At 38.8% G+C, this 20,100-nt stretch overlaps 3 protein-coding genes across 7 annotated transcripts; 1 reads left to right on the top strand and 2 right to left on the bottom strand.

Moving 5' to 3' along the window:
• Positions 1-178: 178 nt before the first annotated feature.
• mrpl24 (mitochondrial ribosomal protein L24) lies at positions 179-3,998 on the bottom strand. 4 transcript variants are annotated; one of them, XM_057354405.1, is made up of 6 exons: positions 3,900-3,998; positions 1,352-1,553; positions 1,091-1,186; positions 897-1,000; positions 646-776; positions 180-537 (listed from the first exon to the last, which is right to left on the bottom strand). In XM_057354405.1, exons 2-6 carry the CDS (start codon positions 1,532-1,534, stop codon positions 401-403), a joined length of 651 nt encoding a protein of 216 aa, XP_057210388.1. In that variant the 5' UTR covers positions 1,535-1,553; positions 3,900-3,998; the 3' UTR covers positions 180-400. The 4 variants fall into 4 exon arrangements, with proteins under 4 accessions (XP_057210389.1, XP_057210388.1, XP_057210386.1 ...); XM_057354403.1 differs by lacking the exon at positions 3,900-3,998 and adding an exon at positions 3,584-3,882; XM_057354402.1 differs by lacking the exon at positions 3,900-3,998 and adding an exon at positions 2,363-2,459 and having other exon boundaries at positions 190-537.
• rfx5 (regulatory factor X, 5) lies at positions 2,783-13,196 on the top strand. 2 transcript variants are annotated; one of them, XM_057354399.1, is made up of 10 exons: positions 2,783-3,294; positions 4,560-4,707; positions 4,934-4,967; positions 5,218-5,300; positions 5,441-5,560; positions 7,533-7,652; positions 7,903-7,978; positions 8,091-8,289; positions 8,368-8,459; positions 8,553-13,196. In XM_057354399.1, exons 2-10 carry the CDS (start codon positions 4,616-4,618, stop codon positions 9,477-9,479), a joined length of 1,743 nt encoding a protein of 580 aa, XP_057210382.1. In that variant the 5' UTR covers positions 2,783-3,294; positions 4,560-4,615; the 3' UTR covers positions 9,480-13,196. The 2 variants fall into 2 exon arrangements, with proteins under 2 accessions (XP_057210382.1, XP_057210383.1); XM_057354400.1 differs by lacking the exon at positions 2,783-3,294 and adding an exon at positions 3,332-3,362.
• Positions 13,197-13,310: 114 nt separating this feature from the next.
• Positions 13,311-20,056, bottom strand: mindy1 (MINDY lysine 48 deubiquitinase 1). Its single transcript, XM_057354401.1, has 10 exons — positions 19,858-20,056; positions 18,363-19,608; positions 18,057-18,114; positions 17,316-17,380; positions 16,332-16,490; positions 16,130-16,232; positions 15,575-15,717; positions 15,287-15,475; positions 14,024-14,161; positions 13,311-13,884 (listed from the first exon to the last, which is right to left on the bottom strand). The coding sequence occupies exons 2-10, from the start codon at positions 18,990-18,992 to the stop codon at positions 13,804-13,806; spliced, it is 1,566 nt and encodes a 521-aa protein (XP_057210384.1). The 5' UTR covers positions 18,993-19,608; positions 19,858-20,056; the 3' UTR covers positions 13,311-13,803.
• Between the last annotated feature and the right edge of the window lie 44 nt (positions 20,057-20,100).

Below are 20,100 nucleotides of genomic sequence, written 5' to 3'. Positions count from 1 at the left end.
GGTATACTCACATAAGGTGCAGATTCCAGTCTTGTCTATAGCCAAATAAAAAAAATGATAATTTACACAATTTAAATATTAGATTTTCTTGAAACAAGGGAGAGAAAGTGAAAAATCCTTAAGGCTATTAGAGCCCGTTTTTCTTTGTGCTGACCTCCACTTTTTATTCGATGACATGCTGTTCAGGCAAGACAGTGAGTAAACAATACAATATCAGCCAACATCTCACATCTGATAATGGCATCAAGGCAAGGAAACTGTGTACAGCATTTGGTTGTTTTATTGACAAAGTTTGAAGAACACACATTATTTTTCCAATATAAATACTTTTAGAATTTGAAGAACAGGTGCTTCTGTTGTCAAGCTTAAACATGCAGTCAAACACAGTCTCTGTGCCATCTCAGTACCAGTAGCTCTTACGGGGCCTCCTATCTTCCTGTATGTTCATTTTTTCCATAACTTCTTCCTCAAGGGTTTTCAAAGAGGGTGTGTATGTTTTCTGAAGAGCGTCATCAGGTGATGTGTCTTTAGGTCCATCTGTGACAAACAAATAGTCACGGATTGGAGCATTCATAAAACTACATTTTTCCAGTTTACATCTGAATATCTAACATTACAAAAACATCAGCTCCTCTGAAATCTCACCCTTCCACTGCTGGGGAATGATGCCATCTTTTCTCTGGTACACTGGTTTGGGAATAATGCGTCCTGTCCTGAGAGATACACGCACCCTCTCACCCTCTTCTGTGAATCTCCATTCAATACCAGTAGGCTTTCTAGAAAAACATTATTCACAAACACATACAAGCTGTAAAAGCGAAACACACGTATTCTACTGTATGGCCCTGGAGTTCTGTAATTTATGTTTGATGCTCATGTACAGTTTTGAGGCTCACCTGTCAGTAGGGTCGATAAGTGAAATATCCTTAAGCAATAAAGGTGCTTCACTGGCGATGTATGTGCCCCTGTAATCTCCAGACCTGCCAATATACCTGTAATGCTGGAGAACACCATGATTCAAACAGTTAGGTTTATTTACAAAATATCAAGTTATGTTATTCATGAATAGAGCACAAGCTCTTTTTCCTACCGTATTCAACCCTTCAAGTATGACCCAGTTCCTATGTCTGAACACCTGAGAGACTTTCCCCTGCTTTCCTTTGTCCTTACCAGACAGAATCTCCACCTGGATGAATTAAATATAACTGTATTAATAATACAATTATTTAATAGTATAAAGGATGCAAGGAATAGGTAGATTCAAAAATCCTAAACCTATGAGAAACGTGAAAGTAGAAAAAGTAAAGTGGAAACCCTATGTAGGGTCATAAAATGAGTTGGTGTGGCTTACTGTATCGCCTCTCAGAACATGCCAGTCCTCGTTCGCGATTGGTTCAACAAACACCTTTCTTCTTTTCTTGCCGGGTGGATTGACACGGCGCGCTGCTACCATCCATGGTCTGCTCGTTCCATAACGATAATCGTGTGGAAAAGCAGCTTTTGCAGCCATTGAAAGCAATGCTGTGAGTCGCATGGTTCTGTGTTAAACAGCACTAAACACAAAGAAATTATTCATAATTAAAAGTTATTACAATACATTTTGTAATGTTGCACAACTAAAAACCTTCCTTGTAACTTATTAAAATGTTTGTTTTTTTTGTAAATATTAAAGCATACTGCACAGTATTTACTACAGTTTATAAATTCATTAGTTATTACTACAGTAAGTATACTACAGTATTTTTTCATTGTAATAAGAGAAAATGTTCAAAACTCCAGTAATACTTAATGCATTTTTATATCACTTCTGATGAAAGTACCAACTAAAAAAGTATACACTTACTAAAAACAATTATGCACCTTAAAACCAGATACACTCACATAAGGTGGGGATTCTAGTCTTGTCTATAGCCAAATATAAATCTGTTATTAGTTTACACTTTTGTTATTGAGACAAGGGAGAATTTAAAAAAAAATTATCTCCTTACAGTTAATAGTGTCTATGTTTTGCTTTAAACTGACCTGCACTTTTTTATGATGACTTAATGTTCAGGCAAGAGAGTGAATAGGAAAATGTATTTTCTACATCTGACATATTGACCAACGTTTCACTCTGCATTTACAATATATTTAAAGAATGTATGCGTTTTATTAAACCCCAAATCATGTTTTATTAATCTCTTAAATCAACACGGGGCTTCGATCTATTTTAGGTTTGGCTCTAACTGTATGAAAGTGTCAGTTTAGGCACAGACATACCGCTATTTCAGTTGAGAACGTGCTTTTTCTTGTGCTTTGTAATTATAAATTTAAGAGCTACATTTTATACATACCCTGTTTAACAAAGTGACTTTATACGTACCTAAATTAAAGACGCTGTAATACAAAAATTTAATTGTACATCCACAAGGGTCAAACTTGTGCACAACGTCCGCTGCTTCCTTTTCCTGTTGAATAAACTACGTAGGTGTCAAAATAAAAGTCTCCATTGGCAGTCTACAATTAGTCACAATTTTAAACAACATTTTTCTAATTCGTGTATAATTTATAATAATTATTACTATTAATAATTATTATTTATTCGGGGTTTATCACCTTATAAAAAGCGAGACATCTATTTGTCAACTACAAAGGTTGCGTGTTAAAGACAATAATATGTTATTGAAAACGTTTGAGAGTTATATTGAATAATGAATATACCATTACGATTTTAATACATTTGTATCTACGAGAAAGACTCTAGGATTGAGTAGAGGATATAATTTATACTATATATTTATAATAAAGGGTTGTATTTATAAACCTAGAGAAAAATAACTAAAAAACACTTTAGGAATTATATATACTGCATATATACTTATATTAATAATATGCTATTATTAATACAAGGTTAATCTAGACATAACACTCATGCCCCCACTTGTATGACACACAGGAAAATGACATGTATATAAATAAGTCATTATGGAATGGTAAGGTCAAAATATTGACCTATAACGTGTATCTCCAGCATTTTAGGAGACGTACATTATCGTGAGGCCAATGATAATGTGTTTTTACTACAATAACATGTACACAGAATTTATAGCTGCCTGACAGAATATTAAAAGGATTCTCTTTTTTATTCGAATAAAACCCTCAACCAATTAAATCGCACTTTTATTCCGTATCTAAGCAAGATGACTCGGAGCAGCCAATAAGCGTCGAGCTTTGCTTTGTAGTCAGGCAGACATAACACAGTCGTCCAATCACAAAATAAGTCGAAAGGGGATTTTTGCTCTATATTTGTCTCAGGTACTTTCTTTTTCGTTTATAAAATAAACGCTACAATTGTTTTGTATGTACATGTGGTGGTGCACTAGGTAAACTTTGTAGAATGATTACGGATGTCGTTTATGAGAGGAATTAGACATGTTAATGGAATAATTTAAGGTTTTCGAGGCGAACAAATGTGGCTAGCTAGTTCCATAGCAGACATTGCTAACGATATTAACGTTAGCTAGCTCACACATAGCTCATATACTAAAACAAGAGTGATATTTACAAATAATAGCGATTCATTTTTTAATTACGTTAAACTTGCCCTTCATTTCTTGTCCGTTACGTTGAGTCGACGTCTTGTGGCCTATGGCTCATGTTAGCTGCTAACTCATGCTTATTTTACGTTAAGCTTAGCTGCTATGAGCTAAAGGCGTATTGCTGGCTATCAATGATGGCAGCATGTAGTTGAATTTACTTAACTTGAGCAAAGATGAGCTTTTAGTCATAAATAACCAATAGGTTGGTCTAGTTTCTGGTTGGTTAGCTTTGCAATACGCCCATAGAGGGATGCAAAAGATTGTAATCGACCAAAATACAAATTTCCGTATCTCTTGAGTATAATCATGCATTAAACTAACTGGTTGTAAGTGATCATATTGAATCCCGAGGTTTTGTCTGGTATCATGCATACACCGGCCCTTGTGTTCTCCATTAGTCGCATGCGTGCTGAATAGGAGGGAATGTCTGCACTGGGGCTGGAAAAACAGCCCTGCAGTATTTGGGCATGGTCGCTATCCGATTGACCTGACAACAGTTTCATGAGTGGCTGTATTTTCAAAACGGGGAAAAAATCTCGAGCGTTTAGACGTGGCCGAATTAGGCGCTTGCGTGGAGTTGTAGTTGTTTTGTGTTTACTGTTGCTGAAAATATGTTTACAATTCACATCTCCATCCTTTGTGTATGTAAATGTGGCCTAAATGTTTTGGAATTTATTTGCTGTCATACAAACTCCTACTTTTTTAATATCAGTTATGGAGCCTTTTGAGACCAGGAGTAGATGTCTATTATAAAAACTGGCACTGAAGGATGATTTAAAGACCATAACCTTTACAGCTGTAGTTTGTACTTGACCCAGTCGTAGTAGGCCCTGGTGTACATAATACTTGGTCCCATGATTATATTGAAATCGTATTTTGAGCTTCATGTAAGAAATCAGATCCAAAATGTTGAATTTGAAGTTTTGAAGTGAAGGTAAACGTAATGCAGACATATCTTGACAGCTTTCTCATATCTTCTAGAACTTCAAGTCCAGGGGTGTTCTGAATGAGGTTTGTCACTCCAGCGTGGTTGAGACATGGCAGACGATCCATTGAAGAGCGATGCCTCGGCCGGGGAGGGGGACACCGAGCCCAGCATGCTGCTGCAGAAACTCAAGAGCAACATTTCGTAAGAACCGCTTATTTTACGCTGTCACCATGATGCAGAGAAATTGTATTGTCTTGAATGTTTCCTGTTTGTAGTCTTGATGAAAAGAACATGTCTGGCATGGTCTTGTTTTCAGTATATTCATTGTTAATGGTTAAATTTGTTGCCAAAATAGAGGTAATAACTGTGTTTTTTCCCTCACATCATTTTAATGTCATTTTTTTGCTCTCTTTAATTTTTTTGACAGTAAAAATGTGCAGGGTAAAGTGGACAAAATTTTGGTAAGTGTCTTTCAGGGGAAAAAGTGACATTTGTGACCTAACCTGTAGTTGAAATGATCGCAGTTACCTGTGGTCTACTACACAAGTATTATATAAGAAGTCTAAATCCTATAACACACATCTGTGTCAGATCACACCGGTATAATCCTCTCTTTAAATTTTAATGTTTAACATTTATTCTAAGTATAACAGTTAGGGTTTACTTTTACCTTCTGTTTCTCATCATTTCGTCTCTGTATTCTCTTTTCAGGAAGATGTGCAGCGTTTCTCTGATAATGATAAGCTCTACCTTTATCTACAGCTACCCTCAGGTCCAAGTGCAGGAGAGAAGAGGTACAGTTTATTAAATCACACACATACTTCACTCAGCCTACATGCATCTGTTTTTGAGATTTTGAGATATTATAATGACAGCAAGAACGTGTGAGAAGATATATATGTGTAACATTTACAAACTACTCTGTGTATGCAAGTGGTGATTCAAACTCGGTCAACACTGCCGACCAGCTTCACACCTGCAACTGGATTCGTAGCCACTTGGAAGAACATCCTGACACCTGCCTGCCTAAACAAGATGTTTACGAGACATACCGGTAAAATATCAGCCTTGCTGAGTTGCTTATGCATGCTGTTTTCTTAAGCCCAAAGTATAGTCCGGCTGTCCGTGCGCCGCCCGCATGACGTAATTTTCATCATCAGGAGGATCAGTGGTCGTCCGCACACTGCCCATTTTTTGAGGCCACGCGGGCGGAATGCATACAACAGCACATGCCCGAATAAATGTTTGCTGCGTCCCAATTCGCCTACTTATACTATGAACTAAAAGTATGTACTGTTTTTGTTATGGAAAAGTATATACATTTTAGTGTGAATCAAAACAATATGCACACACTGGGACATATTAACAGGAAAAGGAAGTGGCCGTTGTTGCCTAGACAACATTGTGGCCATTAACTGTCACACACATCAAAATACAGCTCTTTTTTCCATTTAAAGGTCGGGTAACAAGCTGTTTCATGCATTCTGACTTCTTTACACTGTTAAACGTGCTGGCTTCTCATGCTCAACATGGTCAATTTGTTCAAAAAAAAAAACAAGTTGGACGAATGACGTAGTATTTCTGTGCTTGATACACTCCCCCAGCACTCCATTCTTTCGGAAAGTGTTTTATGAGTCTGGATCCCTGTTTCGTAACAGGGCAATTCTACCGGAAAAGCACACCCACGGCAAGGCGAAAGAAAGCGCTGGCTGCGCTGCATCAAGATTGGCTGCGCTCTGGGCCTGCACCTGCAGCTCGTTACTCTTGCGATAGTGGGAGAAGTTGTGTGTTTGTTTGTTTGTTCACGTCATTTCGGTGATGGATGTTATATAAACGGTGGATATAACGCTGGATTTGTAGTTCGTTTGAAACTGATAGATGGAGCGGTCCCAGTGTTTAAAGATGCCGGACATGAACTAAACGCAGTAAGTCAAACTAAGTCATATGTCTGTGTTGGCAATCTTGTTGGCAATCGGAGTATACGTGCATGATGTACAAAACACGAAGGGATTAATGCGATGATGTATAGCAGTGGTTCTCAAACTTTTTCGTTGTAAGGCCCCCTTTGTGTTAAGTGCATTGCTTTGCGGCCCCCCATATAAAGACGTATAATCTTAAACTTAGAATTTTAATTAAACCAAAAACATTCAGTTACACAATGCTGGAACCTCAATTCTTTTGGTTGGTGGTGTCATTTTTCTGATGTTTGATTGCATAAAATCTATGATAAATTTCTATATTTCATAAAATGCCACAAAATCTGTGGCTCCCCTGGATCCATCTTGGGGCCCCCCAGGGGGCCATGGGCCCCCAGTTTGAGAACCACTGATGTATAGTGTGCTCGTGCTGTACTTCCGTCTCCCCTGCCCGCCTCCAGCATCTCGTGTTTTTCCGGAAATAATCGTACAGCTGTATCTCTCTTTTATAAATTTGATCAAACTAAATACTCTTCGAAGATACGACGTATGCAATACTACTGTATAGGTACTCAAGATTAATATGAGATTGGCAGAAACTGCGTGTGTTACCCGATCTTTAAGTATTTATTCATTCATTGTTTCATATGTAATGTAAACTCTATAGTTATATTTATTAATTGAGTGACGCATCAGTTATTTAATTTTATTAATGCAGTGGAGCGTCACTAAACTCCGCCCACTCGAGGTGAGTTGTGGGTAATATCAGCCGTCAGAGTGTCCATCGTTCTGCACTTCGAATATCTACCGGAAGTAATAGACCATCCGGGAATATTTGGAATACTATTTTCAACATACTACAATCTGGGACATACTAATTCTACTTTCGAATACTATTTAGGACGGATAGTATGCGGATTGGGACGCAGCAGTTGAATCGGCCGAGTCAACTTGGTGAAGTACTGCGCATGTGTCTATCCGCGATTGAGTATGCTCAAGAAGCTGCGAACGCGTTTGTGCGCAAGACGGACGCGGAAAGTCAAGTATACCCAGCCCTTTAGGCTTTTGGATGTTCTAAAAATGTAATATTGTGTTTTTATGTCAAAACAGGAAGCACTGTGACAACCTACAGCATCAGCCTCTGAGTCCAGCAAACTTTGGCAAAATCATCCGCGACATTTTCCCTAACATTAAAGCACGGAGACTGGGCGGAAGAGGACAGTCCAAATATCCTTCTGCCTATGTTTCCATATGATCTGAAGAGGAAGACAAACATTTATGTCTTATACCATTCCTCTGGGGCAGACAAGAAATTGTCATGATGTCATAATTAACTATGAATTTGATTCATCAGTATTCATCAGGTTAAATGTAACTTTCCACACCAAATCATTTTTACGCTGCACATACTGTTGGTTGATTTTTGTATTGAATTTTCCTTTATGTGTGTATTGTCCTTTAACGTTTCTGCCCGCACATACTGCTATAGTGGAATCCGTAGAAAAACCGTGCTAAACATGCCATTACTGCCCAACCTCGACCTCAAGAATGACCCGGTAGGATTGTCCTCTCATTTTGCTTTTAAATCTGAACCTTTTCCTACCCCATTTAAATGTCTAGAGTCAACTTTGTGTTTTTGAATCATATGACGTGATGTGCCACCTTCAGTCTGAGCTGACAGAACTGGTGCAGACCTACAAGCAAGAGGTCACTGAAGCTGCTTGTGAGCTCATCTGTGACTGGGCCCAGAAGATTCTCAAGCGTTCTTTTGACACGGTGGTGGAGATCGCACGCTTCCTCGTACAAGAGCACATTGTTAACCCACGCTGCAGCCAAGCCGAGCTTGTCACCTCAGCAGCTCTTGCAGGTACTTCTAAGATGAAATGTGAAGTGTTTTTAGAGAGATTGAGGAGTGAAGCTAAATTTCTGTCTTTGTTTTTTATAGGAGGAACTTCTAAACCTCATAAGGTGATTAAAAAGACACCAGCAACATCTCGTACAGGAGCAGAGGAAGAAAGCGGCAGCGTGGAAAATAAGGTATTATAAAATCAGAGCGTTTTGATTTGATTTGAAAAAGAAAGTTATTTCATACAGTAAAATTGAACTTGGTACTGTTTTGTTTTTTGGTAGCAAAAGGAGAAAGATGGTGTGGAACAACCTCTTGCTAGCAAACAGCAGGTCAGTGATAAGCCAGCAAACAAGGATGAAACTGCACGTATGGAGGCCTGCATGAAAAAGTTTCATCAAATCCTTCCCAGAGGCTCTGTCCCTGAGAAGACCTCGCCGACGTGTCTCGCTCCCTCCGACTCGGGCAACGTCCAGGTCACTTTGCCCATTACTGTTGCAACCATACCGTCTCAGCCAGGCGCCACAGTCCCATTCATGGTCACAGTCGCGACCTCCGCTGCCCCAACCCCGGCTGTCCAGAGAGCTCGACTGCCTGCTCCTAAAAGAGGCCCTGATCCCTCAGCATCAGCCCCTGGGTCGGGCACGGTTCCCACGAAACGTAAAAGAGGACGACCCAGGAAGCAAAGACCGGAAGATGCAGCACCACATGTACAGCTAGCCCAACCGTCGAATCCTAATCCAGCTTTGCTCACGGGAGGAGTGATCCAAAAGGCCATGCCTTCCTGTGCACCCGCTCATCCTTCACAGTTACTGGAAATTGTGATCCAGGACCAGCAAAGCCTGGTGATCAGTCAACGTCCTGCCGTACAGGAAGTGACGGATGCTGAGCGAAGGGGCGTGGTGGTGCACTGTCAGCCTGCCCCTGAACCAGAGAATCATCAATCTGTCGTGATACTGCCGGGGCCCAACCAGCCCAGTTACGAGTTGAGCCGGGGCGTGGTCATCAAGCGAACGCCGCTGTCCAGAGAGGGAAGGCCTGCTAGTCAAGAAGCCGTGTCGCACCTTCCGCCACCGACAATATTAGGGGACAGAGGTGAAGTGGAAATAACTCTGACTCCCGTGGAGGACAATTCTATGCTTAACTCAACGGGCATCTCCAGCTCCTTTGGCTCCTCGTATGGAGAAACCCTAAAACCGGACACCCCATAGCAGCAGCAGCACACTAGCCACATACTTCTCATCTGAGACATCAAGATTGCCTTTCCAGAGCTTCTGTGAATTGCAATCTAGCTTGAGATCAAACTGAGGTTTACCACGATTGATCTGTCTAAAACAATGTTGAGTACGATCTGTCATTGTTGCAGTGGACAGTTGTGCTTCAACCAAACGCCTTTAAACCGCAACTACACTCTCGATATTTTAATAATATTAGCTTCAAAAAGAAGTACATTAGTGTGTAATTTCTGTGCCACCAAACAAAATTACAAAGGTGTCACTCCCTCTATCACTCATTGGTTGGACAAAAGAAAGTCCCGCTGGTGCAGAAATGACACACTTGACCTTTAAGAGATTATGAATTGTATATTCAAGTGGCCTAAACTATTAGAACAAATGATTTGACTGTTTCTAAGATGGTGAAGTCACATACGTTTAACATATTAGTCAAATTGTAGTTGAAAAGCACGGATATTCTCATGTATAACAGTTGAATCTGGTCCAGCTCTGATGTGTAAGTCAAATAGGAGTGACGTCTAAAAGAGGTCATTCATCAGAGTCAACAAGGAGCTGCTTACCGTCTGTTGATGCCGTTCGTCCCCTGTGCCATAAGAAGGCAGTCCGTCTTTTATTGCTCTTACCGTCTTTGCATGTTTGTGTTTGTGAACATGAATTGAGACATTCGAGTGCGTTTCTAGATGTTCAAATAACAAGGAGTGGTATTACGGGTTTGTAACTTCAGGGTTCTAAAAGCTTACGACCACCATAAGTCCCTCCCTCACCCAATGATTGGGTAATATTTACACATTCAGTTGTTAACTATAATTTATGTCAAATATAACAGATATATCAAACCTCTGAAGTAACACAACATGGAGGTCAGGAAAACACTTGACACAAGAAAACAAAGACCTCTTTAAGTCCCTTTAAAATATGCAAATAAAACTGGGGTTTAGGGCAGATTAATCATGATTAATCGCATCTAGAATAAAAGTTTGTGTTTACATAATATATGTCTGTGTACTTTGCATATTAATTTTGTATTTATAAAAACATATACATGCGTATCTTGAAAAATATCTAACATTTAAAAATTAACAAACATTTACATATAATTTAAATGATTGGTAAATATAAATAAATACATGTAAATATGTATACACATATGTGTATGTTTTTATAAATACAAAATGAATATGCACCGTACACAGATATATATTTTGTGTAAACAAACTTTTATTCTGGGTGCGATTGATCGGGATAAATCGTTTGACAGCCCTACTGTGGATTCCTTTCAAAAGCACCTGCGTCAAATCTGACCAGTTCACTGACCAGTTTAAGCAACAAAATTGAGCACTTAACAGATGTAAATAGTTTATACGTAAGCCTGAAAGGATATCAGCGCAAGTGAAGCATACCAGAACGAATTTGAAATGTTTTATTTTCCAATTGTTGCAAATGTACAGCCATCGTCACAATATTGCTACTATGAAATATTCTTATTATTAGTTACTAGTAAATTGTGCACTGGCACCCTTAAAGCATGTGCAAAGTTATAAGAAAACATTAGATGAATTTATGAAATTTGATGATTTTAAATTCAAGCTGGCATATGTGCTAAATATTTATCTATACAAATTTTACAGTGATTGAGCCTCAACAACCTGTTTTGAGTTGTGTTTTAATGGAGAATTCTCCCCTTTTTTAAATAGCTTTAAACTATTGTTGTATTCGTTTTGCACACCGTAGCTAGAAGCCTACTTCTATGTTACTTTGAACTGCTTTGGCCCTGAAGTTTAAAAATGTGAGGAAAAAAACGTAATATACAGCTTATATTTGCTAAATAATAATATCAACGTTTTTTGTGCATTTTTGTGCAAGGTTGTTGATGGTTAAAAGACGTTTTTAAAGGCACTTAACAAATAAAGCCACTCCGATTATGTATGAAGAGATTTAAAGTCAGATGTTAATATTTATTGAAATGCTGTAGTAAAATATGTGAGATGGTAAATGAGTATGGGTGATCATTTTACTATTGAGTAACGGTGCTTTAAAAAAGCTAAACGGGTTGAATGGTAAGATACTTACGGTCTCTGTGCATCAGCGGCAGAGCGGCTGTCAGACAGTCTGCTGCATCGCTGTCAATTACATTTAGGCTTGTGAAATGATGTGCTGTATATTGAAGAGACAAAATCTACAATTCTGGACACGTGTTGTTTTTACAGTAAATTGAGAAAAATCCATTATATTTCTATTTAGTTTCATTTGTTGACCTTAATTTTCTTATTTCAGATTTATTTTCCACTTAGAGGCAGTGCACAGTTCACCTGCAATGTTACGAAACAAACTTCTGCAGTTGAGATTTGCATAGTAATGTTAATGTTTCTGTCAATATTTAGACTAAAACCTTTCGCAGATAAAGCAAATTACATGAATAACCTAAGTCGTTTGAATTGCTGCTTACTGTATGAGATTACAACATTCAAATCATGAATGAGAAATATAATGAATATGAATCATCACATCTGACGGATTCAAAGCAGAAGTTTGTTATGCTCCACAAAAGAAGTTAATAAGTGTTCAAGCATTGAAAGCAGTTTAATGTTTCCCTGAGAATAGCTTTTAGAATAGTCAAGCAAATTATAATTTATGACCATTAATGGATGTAATATTAATAACCTCCTTATTGTCCATCAACATTTTTATTATTTGCAAGTACACATGACACCACAGAAATGTAAAATGTTCAGTACAACATAGTGCCTCATACAAACCACTGTGCTCTGTAAATATCCATTGTTCTTTGCATTATTTATAAGGTCGGGTTTTAGCTCTGAAGCTCTTGAGTGGTTTTTGTGTTTACTCTTTGGTTAAAACTGTTGTCCCAAAAAAAGGAAAACCAAAACGACGCACTGTGTCAAAGGGACGATTGTGTGTTGGTCATTCTTATGTTGTGACAAAATCTAAAGCAGCCAAACAAGACTTGTGTGGAACTGTTATATAGCATAAATCCTGTTTTGTTTTATATCAACCTAGTGGAAATATCTGTTCATATGTTGTGAGTGTCAGTAATATGCCATGAGTTGACCTGTCATTTTTACCATAGACATCTAATATGTCTAATGCTTTTTTCGGATTACTGCTCAGTCCATGCATGGTTTGTGTTTTGAGTACACTTTTAAAAAGTTGTTATGTCATACAAATGTCTGGCTGGATTTGAAGTTATGCCATTTCTCTAAAAAAAGATGAAATCTCTGGTGTTTGTTTGCACTTTAATTTTCTTAACGGAAAGCACACGGGGAATAGAATAAATGCAGCACCTAATATGTTGTTTGTTTTTGTACTTGCGTTCATAAAGTTTCTTCTGCGTTTTCCATGTTTAAACTGTAAAATTGGACATCTTCCATTTGAAAAAAACAATCTCTGACTGTGAGCACATTTTCATAAATGAGCACTAATAAAAAATTACGTATAACGTGTTCCTTTATATCAGGCGTTTGGAAACTTCTCTCGTGTTTTCTGAATTTTTATTTATTGGGATAATTCACCTCAAAGTAAATCTGTCATCATTTATTTACCCTCATGTCATTTAGAACGTGTAAAGGAATCTTGTGTGGAACACAAAAGATATTTTGAGAAACGTCTCAGTGGTTTTGTGTCCATACAGTGGAAGTCAATGAGGGCCAATATTGTTTGGTTACCAACGTTCTTCAAAATATCTTCTTTTGTGTTCTGCAGAAGAAAGAAAGTCATACAGGTTTGAAATGACATGATTTACATATTTGGGTAAACTATCGCTTTAAGAATCAAAGGCCACACGCTTGCTTTAACACAGAAGTAGCTTTTATTGGCTCAGCTTAAAGGACAAGACGCCGAGTGAATCAAAGTACATAGTATTACGTACTTGGTGTACTGCACATAACTTTGGATAAGACTATGTACAGATCAACTTCAGACAGTAGTAGTCTGGTATTACAATACCTGATTATTTACCATTACGATCCTTCAAATGCATACTTCAGTCTACTATAATTAGGAGTTCCTTCCTGGCACTGTAAAAAATGCTCAGAGCTTAAAATCAACTGCTACCGTTATTTGGTCCAGCAGAAAATGATAAGCGATAGTTCTGACTATGAGACTAACAGAAAGGCAAAATCAAGGGGATGACTGTGATGTAAAGGCAGACTTGGCAATAGGACGACAGGTCAGCTCGGCTGGGACTAAAGTCCTTTGTTGCAATACTGGTACAGAAGAAAGATGTCAACTGAAACTGATCTGATTTTAAACAGTCTGCTTATTGTCATGTTAAGATGCTTATTTAAAGAATACAACAATCCGAGTTGTCTTTCTTTTCTCTGCGTCTCTGTCCGCTCTGCTGGGCCGCAGGTTGACCTCTCGTCTGCAGATATAATAAGATGAGCTTTAGAGTTCAGCTGTAATCATTCTGTTAAGCTTTTATAAGACATCAAACACAACAGAATTTGTTCCAAACCGTTTGAATGTTTTATGAACAAGACCTTTACACTCTTAGAAAGTACCTGTCCTGCTGATGTCTGTTGTTGGGTTTGGGGTTGTTGGTACTCTTCCTGCTGAAGTTGTCTGGCCAGCTCCAGGTCGCTCAGGGGTCCGGGGGCTTCACCCTGCTCCTGCTGTAGAGACATCGCCACCAGATAATCCTGACAACACATCATAACACAATCTCAACATTTTCAGCTGAGTAAACAGAATAATAAGTGAGAAAGAATGTTGGGTGGGAATAGTGTCGAAATCAGATAACGAAACACAGAGTTTCAATGTGGTTTAAAGGAGTAGTTCATCTTCAAAATGGAAATTCTGTCATCATTTACTCACCCTCTTGTCATTTCAAACCTGTATGATTTTCTTTCTTCCGCAGAACACAAAAGAAGATATTTTGAAGAATGTCGTTAACAGCCCCCCATTGACTTGCATTGGTTACAATAGAAGTGAATTGGGGGCTGTGCTGTTCTGTTACCAACATTTTTCAAAATATCTTCTTTTGTGTTCTGCAGAAGAAAGAAAGTCATACAGGTTTGAAATGACAAGGGGGCGTGTAAATCATGACAGAATTTTCATTTTGAAGGTGACCTACTCCTTTAAGACCTTGGAAGGCGCTTGTTAATGTGTTTTTTGTTCCCTGTGTGGATTTCTTTAGCGAGCACACATACTAATAAAACAAACATGTTTTTCTTCAGAGATGGGTCAGACTAACCTGATCCAACTCAAACAGAAGTGGATTTTGGCAAGAAGCCTAGGTTCACAGGTAATGTTTGGACATGTACTTGTTCTCTGCTCTTACAGGGAAAAATGTGTCATCATTACTCACCCTTATGTCATTACAAACCTGCATGACTTTCTTTCGTCTGCAGAACACAAAAGAAGATATTTTGAAGAACGTTGGTAACCAAACAACCCCACTGACTTCCATTGTATGGACGCAAAACCTCTTAGACATTTCTCAAAATATCTTCTTTTGTGTTCAACAGAACAGAAAGTCATATACAGGTTTTGAATGACATGAGGTTGAATAAATGATAGTATTTTTAGTTTTGAGTGAACTATCCGTTTAACATTTCCTTACTACAATGACTTTGAAACTAAGAAACAAACAGTTCTCCAGGAGGTTTTCATTTGCTGGCTTTAGCTACTTTGCCCATTTTTGGAAACAAAAGCCATGTTTCCACACACATCTACACATCTTTCTGGCATGTAGACTCTTGCAAATCAGTCAAATGAGAAATATTTCAAATTAAAAACCTAAATCGTCCAGTCAACCAAGTCACCTGGTTGATCTGCATCTGCTGTTGCTGTGCGGTGGGCTGGCTGGCTGCTTGGGGTTTCTGGGACGGACGGCACAACCTGAAGTCCGAATCGCAGAAATTTCCATCGCCCTCCACATTATGAAGACTCTCCCACACCACGTTCTCCTCCTGCAGGAAGCCCTGATCTGTGACCAGCAGATACAGATGACCCTGCAATTTCACACATTCAACATCATATTTATAACATAATTAACCAGCAGTCAAAAGACACAATAAATCGTTTCCACCCATGCACATTTTAGTAAACACCTTGTGCTTTATCATTGTGCTGAAGTGGTTGTTCCTGAAGAACACACAGAGCTCTTCATCCTTGGCTGCTGTGTTCAGCTCACACAGGCCGTGATATGACAGCTGCGTTGCCGTGGACTCCAAAAACTGCTCCGCTGTCAAACCTGTTGGGACAAAAAGATTTTGAGAGTTAATAACTTCATTGTATGAAAGGAATAAATGAACATTTATTTACCCTCATGTCATTCCAAAACTGTTTTGACTTTTTTTTCCGCACAACACAAAAGAAGATATTTTGAAGAATGCTGGTAACCAGATTACCCCTATTGACGTCCATTGTATGGAGACATTTCTCAAAATATCTTCTTTTGTGTTCCACAGAAGAACCAAAAACACAAGGGCAAATAATTCTTGACTTGTGTTTTGCTACTGAATTATCTGTAATGGTGTGGTCTCCATATAATGATACATTGATCAACTTTCAAGGAATTTCCAGTTCCAGCACTATGAAAAGTCATGCGAGGGCAGCTGTCGGGAGGATGTCCCACCCTGTTTTAGAAACAACATCACACATACCTTCGCTGACTTTACTGCTATCCGTCGAGTGCTTGAACTCAATGATCTTCTCAACCAGCTGGTTATAGCTGAGCTTTCCCACAGCGGACACCGTTTCAGGACTCTAAAGACCAAAACACTTGCATCTTTATCTTCTGTGACATCAGGATGCAAAATAGTCTACATTTAAAGCAACACGCCTTTCAACACGCTCTTGACATACCTGCGGGTCCACAAGCCAGCCGTGGTAAAGCGGGATGTCGAGCAGATCAAAGACGATGCACTCGGGCGTGTACTCGAAATCAGATACGCCCATAAATCGCACGTTAACGTCGAGGCCTGTCGAGAGTTTGGGCAGCACGGCCATCGCGTCGCTCATGTTCTAGAAAGAAACAAGATGATAATATATAAATACCAGGGCTGTCAGACGGTTAATGGTATCCAGAATAAAAGTTTGTGTTTACATTATATATATATATATCTGTGTACTGTGCATATTCATTTTGTATTTATAAAGACATACACATACATGTATACATATTCAGGAAATATTTACATGTATTTATTTATATTTACCAAATTATATATAAATGTTTATTACATTTTATATTTTTCTTAAATATATACACGTATGTGTGTGTTTATAAATACAAAATTAATATGCACAGTACACAGACATAAATAATGTAAACACAAACTTTTATTCTGCATGCGATTAATCACGATTAATCGTTTGACATCCTTAAAATACATAGTCTTTAAGTGAGTCCAGACTTAAGTTTTAGGATCATAAAACAATATTATAAAATAATGAATTTTCAAGCTTTTGTTAATATTTTGGCTAAACTCCTGAAATCTAGTTTGACAGAGGTAACATCTTGCAAATTGAATCCTCATCATCATCTTTCCAACCATCAATATAAAGAAACAGCACAGATCTGCTTTAAACAAATGACGCTTTGTGTAACACAAACACAAACTCACAGACACAAACACACACTGTAACTGTTCCAATTGTTAATGAATGAATCACAAGCGTTCGTTCACGAATTGCCGGTCTTCAATCACAATGTCTGTCTGTATATTTGCGCTGGAAGCTTCGGAGGTTTTCAGCACAGCTCTTCTGCTTAACATGATAATTCAATTGTCTAGATACTCAACATCTGTGCTGAGAGGAGCCCGTTACATTTGTTTTCCTCTCTTTTACCTGCTGAAAATTGAGTTCCATCCCCACAGCTTTCTCTCGTGGTTTGATGGACAGCACGCACTCCCCTAAAACAACACGGAATCACAGTTAAGCGTTTGAAAATCACTTCAAACTCAGCAAGGGGAGATCTAAACAATCTGAGCTAAAGGCAATCCAAGCTCACTCTGGAGAATTGTCCGTGGCATGCAGTAATGGAATACATTAGTGTGTAATGTGTCCAAGGTACTTTGGATAAAAGCATCAAGTAAATTATTACTTATACTAACATGAGCTGTGTTTGCCAGCAGTAAAATACTGGTTTCAAAGCATGATTGTTGCTTTGACATGATACACCCTGACCACACCCCTCAAGTCACTCCAGCCATCTGTTTTCAACCATAAAGATGACTGAGAGTGAATAATAACACTGCATCAAAGGGATAGCTCACCCTAAAATAAAAAATCTGTGATGAAAACGAAAGAAGATATTTTGAGAAATGTCTCGGTGGTTTGTCCATATAATGGAAGTCAATGGGGACTAATGTTGTTTGGGCACCAACGTTCTTCAAAATATCTTCTTTTGTGTTCTGCGGAGGAAAGTCACACAGGTTGATATCAGGGTGAGTAAATGCTTTTTTGGGCGAACTATCCCTTTGAGGAGATAAGATGAGCCGTGATTTATGCAGAAAAACAGATTTTGTCCATTATTGTAAGTTAAAAAACTGAAGTAAATTCCTCAGTCAGTCATCACGTTCATCCTACCGAGGTGAGACATCAGCTCTTCTGTGGTGACCACTTCTGTTTGAGCCGGCAACTTCACCTGAAGACGAAGATGAAAAACAAACAAAACACAAAAAAATCTCTTTTTTCTGTATGTCATCAGTGCTTTACTGTAAAGTGACATCATGTTTACTGTAACACACAATAAAAACAGTCAGTGCTTCATTACTGGCCTATCATACAGCAAGAGGCCATAATAGTCATGCATGTTCCTAAAGGTTCCAGATTTTACACGAAAATCTCATTTATAAACACAATCATAGCTTCTGAGTTGCGCAGATAGCTCACCTTCCACCGCAGCAACAGAATGTTCATGATGGCTATCAGCGGGCAGGGTCCATTCTCACTCTGTGTGATGATGGCTGTCTTCTTCTCCTTCCACGTAATCCACTTGACAAAATAATACGCTGGCATGGTCGGCTCTGACGCCACATCCCTAGAAACCCCAGCACTTGCTCCTTCAGAGGGAACTTTGTCAGGTGACAATTTGACATCCTGAGCAGATTCGGTTGAAATCGAAGGTCCATCTGGTGGTATCCCATTAGTCTCCTCTGAGAATTCCAGGCTGGCCATGGAGAAAGTGGGCGTCACCTCTGACTGGCTGGGGGTGTGTGATTGGCTATTGATGATCTCAGAATCCTCCGTTTTGTCTTGGCTTTGACTGATCACAGAGTGCGACTGAGCTGCGTTAGCATCATCCTTGAGAGAAGATGTGGTGGTGGGAGGATCTTTGCGTGGTGTGATGTCATCTTTCATTATGTGTGAAACGTTCACAGGACAGGATTGCTCAATGGAACCCACAACTTCTGAGCTTATTTCCTTGTCCTGCGCTCTAGCAGGGTCCTCTTTTCTGGTTTTGTTTAACTTCTGTCCCTCTGAAATCTCACCATCGACTGTGTCTGAACATGAATCTGCCATGACCTGCTCTAGTTTGTGCCTAATTCAAATGAGCTTAAAACAGACTTTTTACTGATAAAATTACAAAATCCTGGCAGTGGGTGTTTGCCTATTGACCCCCCCAAAATTTTTTATTTCATATTCCTGAGTTTTAGCACTTGAAAGTTGGCCGCAAGAGTTTTGCAGGATCGATTCTTTGTGTCTTTATTTCTATCTCATAAAAAATGTGCTATCAGTTTCTTCTGATGTCATAAACTTTTAGGCTTCATCCATCATTGGGATGCAGAACTCAAAACTGCAGAAAGTGGCGGTTTTAGGCACACCTTTGTCTAATAGTGTTGTTTGACCCTAATTCTGGGAACAGCTGAGTCACAGAGTGTCTTACTTTGGACACACGTCAGCGTTTACACACACCTCATATACAAACAGCAGGTGAGATCCAAAGCAAGCACTTCTCAAGTAGCCATAAGATATGAGACCAGTTGTTCCCAAATGGAGAAAATATGTTAAGGACTAGTAGCACACAAAGAAAGAGCCAGAAGCAAAACAATGTGTGGGCAGTAGTAGTTGTTTTCAGATGGAGGTCTTCTGAGATCAACTTTTGAATTTCACAAAAATCCTCTCAATTCGCACAACTCTGAAATAAACAGAATGACTATTGAGACAAAAGGACACTTCAAATGTATTGTAAACACAATGCAACAACAATGTTTCTTTATGCTGTGTTAAACATTACTACACTTACACTTAAACTAAAAAACTACTGAATTGCAAATGAAACGTGCAATTGAGTAACTATTGTCATAGTCATAACCACAAGTTAAATCCAGATAAGAGTTAACAGACAGCAGTTTAGCATGCATTACTCACAACAGCAATAACTCACCATTGTGATATTTTGCTTGTCTTGACCAAAAAAGCTCTTCTTTACTCCATAAGACACGCACTGTGTGATAAATAAAAGAGTTTGGGCTGGTTTTGTTCTCCACTCGTCTTGCTGATACAGCCGTACGTCAGACTCTCTCTCTCTCTCTCTCTTTCGCTCCACTCTTTCCGTAATCTTGTTTTTGCCTGTCTCACTTCCGGTGCTTTTGTTTGTAAACAGTGACGTCATGCCGGTAGGCTAATA

The sequence above is a fragment of the Triplophysa rosa genome, linkage group LG16, assembly GCF_024868665.1.
Source record: "Triplophysa rosa linkage group LG16, Trosa_1v2, whole genome shotgun sequence".
NCBI lineage: Eukaryota > Metazoa > Chordata > Actinopteri > Cypriniformes > Nemacheilidae > Triplophysa > Triplophysa rosa.
Note: the sequence above shows the minus strand (reverse complement) of the source record. Positions and strands in the feature narration are given on the sequence as shown.